This window comes from Leptonychotes weddellii, chromosome 11 (assembly GCF_054177405.1).
Source record: "Leptonychotes weddellii isolate Sample4059 chromosome 11, ASM5417740v2, whole genome shotgun sequence".
NCBI classification, from domain to species: Eukaryota; Metazoa; Chordata; class Mammalia; order Carnivora; family Phocidae; genus Leptonychotes; species Leptonychotes weddellii.
This window is the reverse complement of record NC_138379.1, coordinates 40,191,861-40,204,766: the sequence shown is the minus strand read 5'-3', so window position 1 is coordinate 40,204,766 and position 12,906 is coordinate 40,191,861. Positions and strand designations below refer to the sequence as shown.

General features: G+C 43.2%; 1 protein-coding gene across 8 annotated transcripts in view; it reads right to left on the bottom strand.

Moving 5' to 3' along the window:
- LOC115937903 (uncharacterized) overlaps positions 1 to 12,906 on the bottom strand; it is a 176,446-nt gene that overhangs the window by 145,681 nt on the left and 17,859 nt on the right. For 2 of the 8 annotated variants that reach the window (XR_014138693.1, XM_081798614.1), the window contains one exon: positions 9,102 to 11,460. The exons of 5 other annotated variants lie outside the window; for them this stretch is intronic. Coding sequence is in view for 2 of the 3 variants with exons in the window: in XM_081798614.1 (XP_081654740.1) it covers positions 11,458 to 11,460 (3 nt within the window). In the remaining variant the exon portion in view is untranslated. Of the gene's footprint in view, positions 1 to 9,101; positions 11,904 to 12,906 lie in introns of those variants that run through there. One more of the 8 variants, XM_081798608.1, reaches the window with a different exon arrangement.

Sequence of the window (12,906 nt, the reverse complement as noted above, 5' to 3'; positions counted from 1 at the left end):
AGTGTTCCATGATTCATTGTTTGTGCATAACACCCAGTGCTCCATGCAGAATGTGCCCTCCTCAATACCCACCACCAGGCTAACCCATCCTCTCACCCCCCTCCCCTCTAGAACCCTCAGTTTGTTTTTCAGAGTCCATCGTCTCTCATGGTTCGTCTACCCCTCCGATTTCCCCCGCTTCATTCTTCCCCTCCTGCTACCTTCTTCTTCTTCTACTTTTTTTTTTCTTAACATATATTGTGTTATTTGTTTCAGACAGAACCTGCAATTTTGCATGGGTCATTGCTTGCATAAAGTCTCATCTCAGAATTCTGCTCAGTGAACAATTCAAATGAAATACAAGGAAATATCTACCACTTAGCCCCAGGCTTGCAAAAGGTGATATTAATTAGCTCTGACTAAAGATAAACAAGCCACCAACCATCTTTCCTTTTTTTTCCCTTTTTTTCTTTTTTTTATTTAAATTCAATTAGCCAACATATAGTACATCATTAGTTTCAGATGTAGACTTCAATAATTCATCAGTCGCATAAAACACACAGTGCTCATTACATCACGTGCCCTCCTTAATGCTCATCACCCACCTCCCTTCCAGTAACCCTGTTTGTTTTTTATACTTAAGAGTCTCTCAGGGTTTGTCTCCCTCTCTGATGACTTCCCATTCAGTTTTCCCTCCCTTCCCCTATGATTCTGTGCACTGTTTATCTTTCTCTTCCATCTTCCAAGTGGGCTGTTGTCACTTCTTTCCTAATCTGGAGAAAAGACTTTTGAGGAGTCCTGCTATATAAGATTGTACCCAACTGAGCCCAGCCCTAAAGGAAGATAGCACTGGCCTTCTCTGAGAGGGGAGATCACTGGAAGATGCTACATGATTAGAAGACACAAAAGGGTGTTATCCACTTTCAAGAGCAAAGCCTCGGCAGTCATCAGAACCAGGCTTAAATCCTGGCTCTGCCACTTAAGCAAGTGACTTAAATCTCTCTGTGCCTCAGTTTCTTTCTCTGTGAAGTGGGACTATTAACAGTTCTGGCATCATAGGGTTGTGACAAAAATTAAAAGAGACAATTTATGCAAAGCATTTTGTAGAGTACCTGTCACAGGGTAAGTGCAATAAAGACTGGTTATTACCATTCATATATTCTAACATAACTGGTTGGCATGCACTGTGCTGTGAGCCGGGGTATCAGTGCACCTGGTGGGTGGAACAAAAGTTGGTTTGGGAGAATGAGCACCTGAGTTTCAATTCTGGCCCTGCCCTTTATTAGTTGTTCCAATTAAGTCAAAGCTTTTAAGCTTCTTGAGAGTCCTCTTCCTCACTTAGCAAATGGGATTACTATTATATATTCCCAGTACTGTTATGAGGACTAAGTAGAATACTATCTTTGAAAAGCATGTTGAAAGAGATACAATTAGCCATCTGTGGATTCCTTGGGCATTTTGCTTCTCTTCCTTCCCTCAGTCAGCCCACTCCTTTTGTGCCTATTTTCTTTTCCACTTCGTTGTTTTTTCTTTTCTATTTGAGTACCAACCAGAAGCAAGGGAAGTGAAGGAGGGCAAACTGACACAAACCTCGGTCCATTTTATCAGCTATTGTTAATCCTATGATATTTCTGATGAGAGGAAAAAGTTGAAGATGTGATGAATTCATACATAGATCCTGGAGCATATTTCCGCTTTCCAGGGTAAATACAGGTTTGTGTAAAGAATCAGGTGTTAGGGGCGCCTGGGTGGCTCAGTTGGTTAGGCGACTGCCTTCGGCGCAGGTCATGATCCTGGAGTCCCGGGATTGAGTCCGCATCGGGCTCCCTGCTCGGCAGGGAGTCTGCTTCTCCCTCTGACCCTCCCCCCTCTCATGCTCTCTATCTCATTCTCTCTCTCAAATAAATAAATAAAATCTTTAAAAAAAAAAAAAAGAATCAGGTGTTAGAATCAGATCTGTATTCTAAGTCTTAAAAAATCCTTATTCCATTCCCTTTATACCTGTGTGATCATGGGTGAATTACTGAACCTCTCTGAGCCTCAATTTTTTCAACTAATAGGGGTAAATATACCTAACAAGTAGAGTTGTTAGGCTTAAATATAAAATAGGTAAAAATACAGAGTCTGGACAGACCAGGTGTTCAATTAAGTGGCAGTCATTCTAAATTGAAATGTTTATTTCAAGTCTTTCAAGTCCTAACTATGATAATGATTTTTTTAGCACTACCAATATCTTTGTATGAAATACAATAAAGTCTTAACCAGCGGACAGACTCAAACACAACTTCTTCATTTTCCTCTCCTTCCCTTCAGACCCATGCTTCTTGCCTCCTTAGACATCACAATGGAATTCCTCAAATCACCTCTCCCAAGCTTTTTGCTTTCAAACCGGTGGTTTGGTCTTTCACAGCAGCATGCATCTACAGGATTAATCACCCTCCAGAACCAATGTTCTGTCAGGAGAGGTGTACTGAGTGCTACCATGTGCAAGCAAGCACTCTGCAAGGCCCACGGGATAGGTAACTGTGGAATGCACAGTCCCTGACCCTCAAGGGAGACAGACCTGTCCACTGTGACAGTACTCTGATGGCACAGTGCTCAAAGCTCGGTGAGGACCAACACTGGACAGCCAGAGAGGGTGACAAATAGGCTGGACCTTGGAGGATGGGGAGGAGTTTGAGAGGTGGTCAAGGGAGAGAGAGGAATGATCATGGACAAAGGCATGGAGACAGGAATGGTGTCTCCAGTGTGGGCTGCCTAAAATTAGCTTGAAAAGAGGCAGGAGAAGAGATTGGAGAAGCAGTACGGGAAGATCCAAACTACAGCAGTGGTGCTGAAGGTAGAGAGGAAGAAGAGTAGAAGAGCCATTTCTGAGGGCACATCATCAGTTCTCAACCACCAGAAGACATTGATGAAAGGCTAAGGAGGGGCACCTAAGGGAGCTCTCAAGTTCAGCCTGGAGGACTGAGTAGGTGGTGGCTCCACTGACTGAGAAGGAGTCCCAGTAGGAAGAACAGACAAGGGAGTAAGTTTTCAGCTCAGTCTAGCATGTGTTGAATTTGAGATGCATGTAGGGACATTCCAGGCCAAGGCAGGTTCCCAAAGACGCATCCAATGTGTAACTCTGTTGGAGCTCTGGGGACCATACTGGCTGGTATATGTTTTTCTAACAAGTGGCCCTGTCCAGTAGGAATCAGACCAGCAGATGTGTCTGCACGGGGCAGAGGATCTGAGCAGTCATCTTCATAAATGCAGTCACTGAAGTCATAGTGTGGAAAAGGTACTCCTTGTACCCTACAGCTCCCAGCAGAGGAAAGAGCTCGTGGCTGGAGCTTGATGAATCACAACTACCGGGTTGACTCTCTTGACACAGCTGTCCTCCCTACCCACCTCCTCTTTTCTATTGTGTTCACATCTTTCTTCCTTTCATCTCCTCCTGCTTCTCCTTTGCAGCTCCCAGTGAATGCCTGATGAATCCTGGCTTAGCGAATAGGCTAAACTCACCACTTAGGAAACAAGCCCTAGCTTTTATCTTCCTCTGTGGGTTTGAGTCTGCTAGAATCAAAGTAATATTAGCACGATTTGTTTGGATTAGCATGAAGACTTCTAATTCCGCTCCTTTGCAATATTCCATATTTTAATAACTTTAATAATTACTGCTTCCCTTTTCTAATTAAGAGCTTAGAGACAGAGACCTTGGAGAGGGACCAAAACAGTGGCGTTTGGTATTGTGGAGAATGGGAAGAAATATTTGCATAGCAGAATATTTGCATAGCAGAATCAATATTCAGAGCCAACTAAGAAGCATTTGGGTTTCAATTCTTTGAGTATTTATTATGCTCCACTGTGGACAAGGTCCCCAGTGCTAGAGATACAGATGTGGCAGATACAGATGTAGCCTCCATCCTGTTTGAGGTCTGACAACAATAGCATAAATTCCATAACAATATCCTTCTGGTAATGTGCCTGGCAGTACTTAGAGCTTAGAAGTCTAGACCACCTTGGCTCTGGCTCACTGTTCTAACTTTACAGAGGGGCAGCAGTGACTGAGCAAAAGTTCCCGTTGGGATGTTGCTTTCAAACCACAAAAGTGCTTTCGAGTCCTCAGCTCCAGTAGCAGCTGTACATTTTCAGGTGTGTCCTCTCCACCCAAAGCTAACCTAAAGGGCCAAGCCCAACCCGCAGGACCCTCAGGCTAATCTTTTCCAATTTCCAGACACTACATGTATGTGGAAGCCATGACAAAGGAAAGTTCTAGCTCTGGGCATGAGGTGAGTCCAGAGGCTTGGCAGAGGAGGACCTCCAGAGTGGCAAAGTGCTGTGCATGCTGCCCAAGTGCCCTCTCCTGAAGAGGCTGAGGTTGAAGGTCTTCTGCTTCAACCCAGCCCAGAACAGTTCTTATACAGTACATCTTTCAGTTGGAAGCCCAGTTTGGGAATGAGATCTGTTCTGGGGTCCCCCACCTCTTGGACCCAGAACCACCATCCTCTTCCCTCCTGGGGCTTGTTTTCAAGAGCTGAGCAACTTTCATTTTGAACTCTCATCCATGGGATTTTGTTATGCCCCTTTCCCTCAATCATGCTACACCTCTTCTTTTAACAAAATCTATCTTCAGTAATGTCAAGGACCACCCCTCTGGTAGGGATTCCACACCCCAGAGATAAATCTGATGCCATCTCTGCCTCAAAATATTGTGGCTATTTGAAGGAATCAGGCATGGGCCATTACATTCCTCTAAGGTAGGATAGAATGAGTGCTAAATACAGGTTCAAAAAAGCCCTCATTCATTCTGAGTTGGTGAATTGAGGCCAGTTTTGCAGAGGAGGTATTTGATCTGGTTCTTTGAGAATAAGAAGGATTTAATAGATAGATAATAAGGGAAATAGTATTCCAGGATGGGGGTGAGAATGAGCCAGGCAGAGAAGCTTGAAAATGCTTTACTTAGGGAAAAATGAGGGGTCTGGTACTAATAAAGAGCAGGATTCAGACCAGGCTGTAGAGAACATGAAGCTGAAATGTATAATGGCATCCAATCACAATGCCTTGAGTGCTGCTGTAAGGAATTGGGTCTTTATTCTGGAAGGGTTGGGAAAACACCATGGCAGGAGTGAGCAAATTCTTCCTCAGATGAGTAAGATTTAGGAGGATCACTGCTCACCCACATGAAGGATGAAGAAACTAACATGCTACCGCTTGAAAGCTATTGTTCCTGCCCTAGGGCTGAGAGACAAAACCAGGACAAGGGTAGTACAAAGCAAAAGGAGAGAAGGCACAGAAAGAATCAGTAGGTTTCTGCAACTGACTAGCTGAAATATCACTGGCTGATACATGTTTGATCCCCCTCACCAGAGTGCAAATCCCTTGAGGGCAGGAACCATGTCTTATTCATCTTTGTGGCCTTAGTGTTAAAGACAAGTGGCTCTCATTTTAGTTGAAGTCTTAACCTGGTGGCCTGAGGTGGGTTACAAGGGAGTCTGCAAGTCTCCCCAAAATTATATGCAGAATGTTTTGTCTGTGCACACAGGCACCTTTCTGTTACAGAGGGCCTACAGCTTTTATCACATCCTTAAGGGGACCTGTGACCTGAAAAGTGGTTAAGAACTGCTCTAGAAATTTGTCACCTTCATAAATGTTTCTGACTCTTGGTTTCTGTTTTTATTCCTTCTCTAAGTACTAGCTTCCTATAAAAAAAAAAAAAAAAAAAGACAGGGTCAAAAACATTAAATGGGTCCTGGAACATTATTATATTTTATTTGTAGTAAAAACCCAACATATAAATTCAGCTGAGTCTAATATGCTGAAACTCTGAAAGACATTTTCCCTGCCCGTATCTGACCTCATTCTCTGGTAACACACTCCATTCCAGAACCTACTCTCTAATAGCTGATGCATCTATGAGAATGCGAATCAATTTTAATTTGGAGTTTAGCTTCTGCAGCAAGTGCCTTTGAAGAAGCACCTTCCTGAGAATGCCAACTTGCACCTTTCAATTACGGCCAGATAATTAGGATGGAGGCTCGCCTGCTGCCAGTTCCATTTCTGTGTGGGTGTTAGGGGACAGATGTGGCACTTCTGGGCAACAGACGCTTTCACCAAATGTTGAAAGGGATCATACTGTCCAAACCCAGGCTGAAGGAGTTTGTGCCACTTTTGCCTGCCAGGACCGTCTCGGAGACGTGGCTAGGATGCCAAACTACTGGATGCTCTGTGATATCCCAGTGGTTTATAAGGACTACTTAACAGAATATTTACAAGTGGAACTGGCCTAGAGAATTTGGAACATATGTTCCCTAGAAGAAGAAAGCAGCCTCTGACCTCAAGAAAAGATGTAGTCCAGTTGGGGCAGCGGGTAGGGGATAAGATACACACACTGAAAAAAAAAACAACCTACTTGACAAAGGGACACAGAAGTGTGTGCTCAGTGCGAGGCAAATTTTTTAGGTAAGGGGAAGGGAGGTTGTAGGAATTCAGAGAAAAAAGCTGCCACTGTGTAATGAGGCTCATAAAAGAACGACATGAAAGAGGGGGCAAAGGCAAGGAATTAGCATGCTCTGCACCACATATTCTCACATTTAACTTAATTTCTTTTCTTCTGACAATTAGGGAGAGTCTACTCCGTGCCAGCTACAACACCAAGTGATTTTGTATACATTATTTGTTAATCCTCACAACTACATTTGAGGTAGGGATTATTATCCTCATTTCATGAATGAGGACTGAAGCTCAGAAAGAGTAAGTAAGTTTCCTGGGACATGGCTATTAAGTGCATGGACCAGAACTATAACCCAGATCTGTCCGACTGCAAAGACTGAATTCTTTTCACACCACACAGTGTCCCTAAAAAGCTATTAGTACAAAGTGGATGAACCTAAAAAAACATTAAGCTAAGTGAAAGAAGCCAGGCACAAAAGGTCACATATTGTATGACTCCATTTATGTGTAACATCCAGAATAAGTAAAACTATTGACAAAAAAACCTAATGTTTTCCAGGGCCTGGGGAGAGAAGGGAATTTCAAAAGGGTTCCCTCAGTATATTTGGGGGACAGTGAGGTGCCTAAGTCTAGCAGCATGATGAGCCAACATTCTCTTCTCAACTCAAGGGAAGACTTTGAATAAAGGTGTATCACTCTTTAGCTGAGAGTGAGAGTTCCCAGGCACATACATCTGTGTTTCTGAATCACAACAGAAGGAGCTTCCCCAAGATTGTCCAAAATGCCCCTGAGAGCATTTATGAGGAGTGAAGCCCACCCCTGCTGTGGATCCTCCTAAGTTAAGAAGACACAGAATTCTTTTGGTCATTCTCAAATAACTCTACATGTAGTCATTTCTTGGTTGCTTAGTAGCAACTTCGAATCTCTGTGAATCTGAAATGTACGGAATAATCTCTTAGCTAATGAAGGTGCCTAGCCAGCCTCCCAGCATCCCATCTCAACTGGGCTTTGTTCTTGGCATTGAGGGTACAGAAACTCTCATGAAAGATCTGAGGGGTCACAGGAGGTATTTAATTTGGTTTGGGGCACCTGGATGGCTCAGTCGGTTAAGCGTCTGCTTTCAGCTCAGGTCATGATCCCACGGTCCTGGGATCGAGCCCCACATCGGGCTCCCTGCTCACTGGGAAGTCTGCTTCTCCCTCTCCCATTCCCCCTGCTTGTGTTCCCTCTCTCACTGTCTCTCTGTCAATTAAATAAATAAAATCTTAAAAAAAAATAATTTGGTTTTACTGCCTTTTATGTGGGAAATTATAGGCCCCATGAAAATGGGGACTTATGAAGGCAGACAAAGGTCTGCCATCCAAGTAGCAGTGAGCCTGGACACGGAACTTCTCTCAGAGCTTCATTCTCCTTCCAGACTCTTTGGGAAATGTTTGCCTTCAACTTGCACTACTCTCAGAAGTATCTGTATTAGTGATGGGGGCTTCTGTTTGTTTATTTGGAGTTTCACGCAGGAAACTGACCCTTTCAAACCATTGGAGCCTTTCTGGTAGCGAGGAGGAGTTGGCAAGTGGGCTCAATTGTTCCCTTGCCCTTCCCCAGTCTCTGGTCTACCTTCCTCATGGCCACAGTCAGTTCAGGGAGCCCTGGCAGAGGGGACATTGTTGCCCTGATGAGCCTGTAACTCTGTTTCCTCCTAGCACAGGCTCCGTTCTTAGAGAGCAAAAATGAAACTCTTCATCTACTTGTTCATACCCATTGTTGGGGTACCCAGAAAGATGTATTTCCTGGGGATCAGCTCAGAGTTCTGCATGATGCCCACTATGATGCTGAAAGTTACATTCTGTGTGGAGTCCAGTAAGAGTTCTATGGAGTGTTCAATGGAGTGGCACACACAGAATTCCATCCAGTGTCCAGTGACTGCCCTGAGCCCAGTGGGGTGTAATGTGCTACAACCAGGGCAAAGCCAGTGAAATGACCTCAGCCATCCCAAAGGTAGTATCTGTCAAGTTCTAGGCCATGCTCTGCAAAATGCCCCTTGAAGTGCTCTGCCCAGCGTCATTGTTCAACACGGTGCTAAATATAATGCCTAGTGCCCAACAAGTGCTTATTTGATGGCCTGCATGGTACCCAGTGAATGGCCTTCAGAGAGGAAGTTTCTCTCCTGCCCACAACCTCCCTTGACAGTGTCCTATGACTACCCTCTCTGCCTCCGGATGACCGCAACCCCACTGCCAGCCTCTCCACAGGCCCCTATGGTCTTTAAAAAGCCACGTAATATCATTTAAAAAAAAAAACAACTGGGTGATACATGCAACTAATGAATCATTGAACACTACAACAAAAACTTATGATGTACTATATGCTGGCTAACTGAACATAATTAAAAAAAAAAGATGGGGGCGCCTGGGTGGCTCAGATGGTTAAGCATCTGCCTTCAGCTCAGGTCATGATTCCAGGGTCCTGGGATCGAGTCCCACGTCAGGCTCCCTGTTCAGTGCAGAGCCTGTTTCTCCCTCTCCCTCTGCCATTCCCTCCACTTATGCTCTCTGGCTCTGTCCATCTCACTGTCAAAAAAATAAACAAAATCTTTGAAAAAAAAAAAAAGTTTGAGGTCAAATGGAAAAAACAACAACAACAAGCAATTTGTTCCAAATCTGAAGACAGACAAGAAAATACAAAACCCCAAATACCAAGGTAACAAACTTTAGTTTTATTTTGAGATTCTTTTTTACATTGTTTTAAAAACAGCATATAATAAATACTTGTAAAACAGAACAATATAAGCAAATAGTACAGAAATCTATTAAGTATAAAGTGAAATACCCTGTTCCCTTTCCTTTTCCTCCCATCTCCCTTCAAGCCCTTTTTCTGGAATTAGCCACTATTCATTTGGTTTGTGTCCTTTCAGATATGTTCCACGCATTACTCAAACACACGTATTATATACCTATAATTCTTTTTTTTACACACACATAGGATATTACTGATTCATTCTTCTGAAGCATACTTTTTCCATATGATATAATGTGGTAACTTTTCCATGTCTGTACATGTTTACTTCATCATCTTCGACTGAAATATATTATTCCATAGTACAGAAGCACTATTACTTCTTTAACCAGCCCTCTGTTGATGGCATTTAGATCATTTCCACTTTTTCATTGTTACAAACAACAATGCAATTAACATCCTTTAAATTCTGATAATGTTGCAAAATCACTCTTCAAAAAGATTATAACAATTTACCTTCTTAACGACAAATGCAATAAAATCTTTCTGTTGCTTCTGGAAAGCCCTCAATTGACTCCACTTTGAAAGTTCCAGGTAATATTGCAAGTTTCAGGTTCAGAATGGGAGCGCTCATTCTCGCTGGGCTTCAGCATCGTCCTGGTGCCTTGCAACATGGAAGCTGGAATCGAGTCCTTGGCACTCTCTCTCAGCCCAGGTATCTGGCACCTCCCGGCTGCCAGCAGTAAAGACCTGTCCTCAGTGTTCAGGAAGCAGGCTTAGCTCATGTGGCCATCAGGGTCTGCAGTACTTCCGCTGCCCCCAGGCCTTTTTCCAGGGATCCAGTGAGTCAGCAAGAGACAGAGACCATCTCTAATTCCCACAGAACAGTCCTTCTTTCTGTCTGACACGCTTCTGTCCTCCCTGGCTTTCCCCTGCCTGGAATGGAGCTCCTCTCTGCCCCTGCTCCCAGGTCTGCTGCCTCTTGCTTGGCCCAGCCTTAACCCCAACATCTCCACCACTGATGGCCATGGTGAGGGCCTTGAGATGCCCACTGCCCTCTCACTTCTCCACCTGTTGTCTTGGATCAGAATTCACCTCATCCTCTAGAATTGGACAATTTACTGCTTTTTTATCATAGTTGCCCAGGCAACCCTCTGCCAGCCTGCATTCCCCTCCTTCCCACAGCACCAGGGCCTCACCTCACATTTTATTTATTCATTCAACAAATATTTATTATGTGCTATGAACATTTTCTACTAAATTGCACAATTCTGAAATAACTTGCATATACATCAAGCTCTGTATTTCTACTGCAATATGGATGACAGGTTATTGAAATTTTATGAATTTATTACTATATACTGGATATAGTTCAGTCTTTTTCCTGGAAGAGATGCTTTCCTAGGTAGTTACCATTAGAGTACTATAGTCCATCCCACTAACATGTTATAACAGCCAACATGTATTAAGTACTCACCAAGTGTTGATCTAAGAAGTAAGCATGTGTTATTATGTTAAAAAAAAAAAAAGATAGCAGGAAGGGAAAAATGAAGGGGGGGAATCGGAGGGGGGGACAAACCATGAGAGACTATGGACTCTGAGAAACAAACTGAAGGTGTTGGAGGGGAGGGGGGTGGCGAAATGGGTTAGCCCAGTGATGGGTATTAAGGAGGGCATGTATTGAATGGAGCACTGGGTGTTATACGCAAACAATGAATCATGGAACACTACATCAAAAACTAATGATGTAACGTATGGTGACGAACATAACACAATAAAATTAAATTTAAAAAAAAAAGAAGTGAACATGTGTTAATTAGTAATCCTCACCAAAACAACCCTATGAAATAAGTACTACTGTCATTCCCATTTTATAGATGAATATCTGAGGCTAACTAAGTCACATACAGAGCCAGTATCCAAACCCAGGCATCTGAGACCAGAGCCTGCACCCTGAACCACTATGACATTCTGCCTCTCTCCATAGTGCTTTTCTGCATCAGATCCTTGGACAGAAGCCCAAAAATTCATCAATGGCAGCTTTGGGAAAGCCTGAGAGATGAAGGGTCCAGGACCTAAAATGAGAGCAACAGCTCTGGACTCCGGCCAATGGAACTCCTTAGCAAGCTGAGTGATCTGCAGGCAGTGGGCACCATCGTCTAGCATGTTCCGGTGATGTGATGAGAGAGATACATGGAGGCCAGTACTGAGGACACAGAGTTGTCAGTTCTGTCCTGCTAATAAGAAATGCCATTCATTTCTCTTCTTTCAACTCCAGTCATCTCCAAGCTCCTCTGCGTGGTGGTTAAGACGTCACTGTGAGAATTAAGGGCAAGGATTCTGGGGTCAGAGTGTCTGGGTGCATCCAAATCTACGAGTTCATAGGTGTGTGACCTTGAGATAAGTTGCAAAACATATCTGTGCCTCAATTTCCTGGTACATAAAATGGTACCAATAAATGTGAACTATTTTAATACCATCCCAAAGGCTGGCTGACCACTTGGGAACAGCTGAGGCATAGAACATAAAGCCACCACAAGACCTGTTTTCATATAGGTGCTACACCAGGTGCATTCAGAGTGGGGCAAGATGGCAGCAGACCAGCATTCTGAGCAAAAAGAGCTGTATTAGTTTGCTAGGACTGTGAGAATAAAGCGCCACAGACTGGGCAGGTTAAGCAACAGAAACGTATTATCTCTCGGTTCTGGAGGCTGGAAGTCCAAGATCAAGGTGTCAGCAGGGTTGGTTCCTTTGGAGAGCTGTGAGGGAAGGATTTGTTGCAGGCCTCTCTCATTGGCCTATGTGGCTATCTTCTCCCTTTATCTGTCCACATCATCTTCCCTCTATGTATGTTTCTGTGTTCAAATCCCCCTTTTTGTAAGGACACCATATTTGATTGGGCCCACCTTAACGACCTCATGTTTTTATATTATATGTTTATGTTTATAACTATAAGTAAAAGAAGAAAAACATAAAAAAATAGTAAACAACCGTTATCTGAAAACTGCTAGTGCCGTCTTGGAGTTGACAATTTTCTTTTTAGATTTTATTTAAATTCAAGTTAGTTAACATATTAGTTTCAGGGACAGAATTTAGTGATTCATCAGAGGCATATAACACCCAGTGCTCATTACATCAAGTGCCCTCCTTAATACCCATCACCCAATTACCCCTCCCCCCACCTATCTCCCCTCCAGCAAACCTCAGTTTGTTCCCTATAGTTAAGATTCTCTTATGGTTTGCCTCCCTTGTCTGTTTTTATTTTACCTTATTTTTCCTTCTCTTCCCCTATGTTCATCTGTTTTGTTTCTTAAATTCCACACATGAGTGAAAATCATATGGTATTTGTCTTTCTCTGACTTATCTCGCTTAGCATAATTTCTGCAGTTCCATCCACGTCGTTGCAAATGGCAAGATTTCATTCTTTTTGATGGCTGAGTAATATTCCTCTGTGTGTGTGTGTGTGTGTGTGTGTGTGTGTATACACACCACATCTTCTTTATCCATTCATCAGTCAATGGACATCTGGTTCTTCCCATATTTTGGCTACTGTAGACATTGTTGCTAAAAACATTGGGGTGCATGTGCCCCTTCAAATCAGTATTTCTATGAGGCCAGCTTTACCTTGATCCCAAAACCAAAGACCCCATTAAAAAGGAGAATTACAGACCAATATCCCTGATGAACATGAATGCAAAAATTCTCAACAATATACTAGCTAATCGGATTCAACGGTACATTAGAAGGATTATTCACCATGAC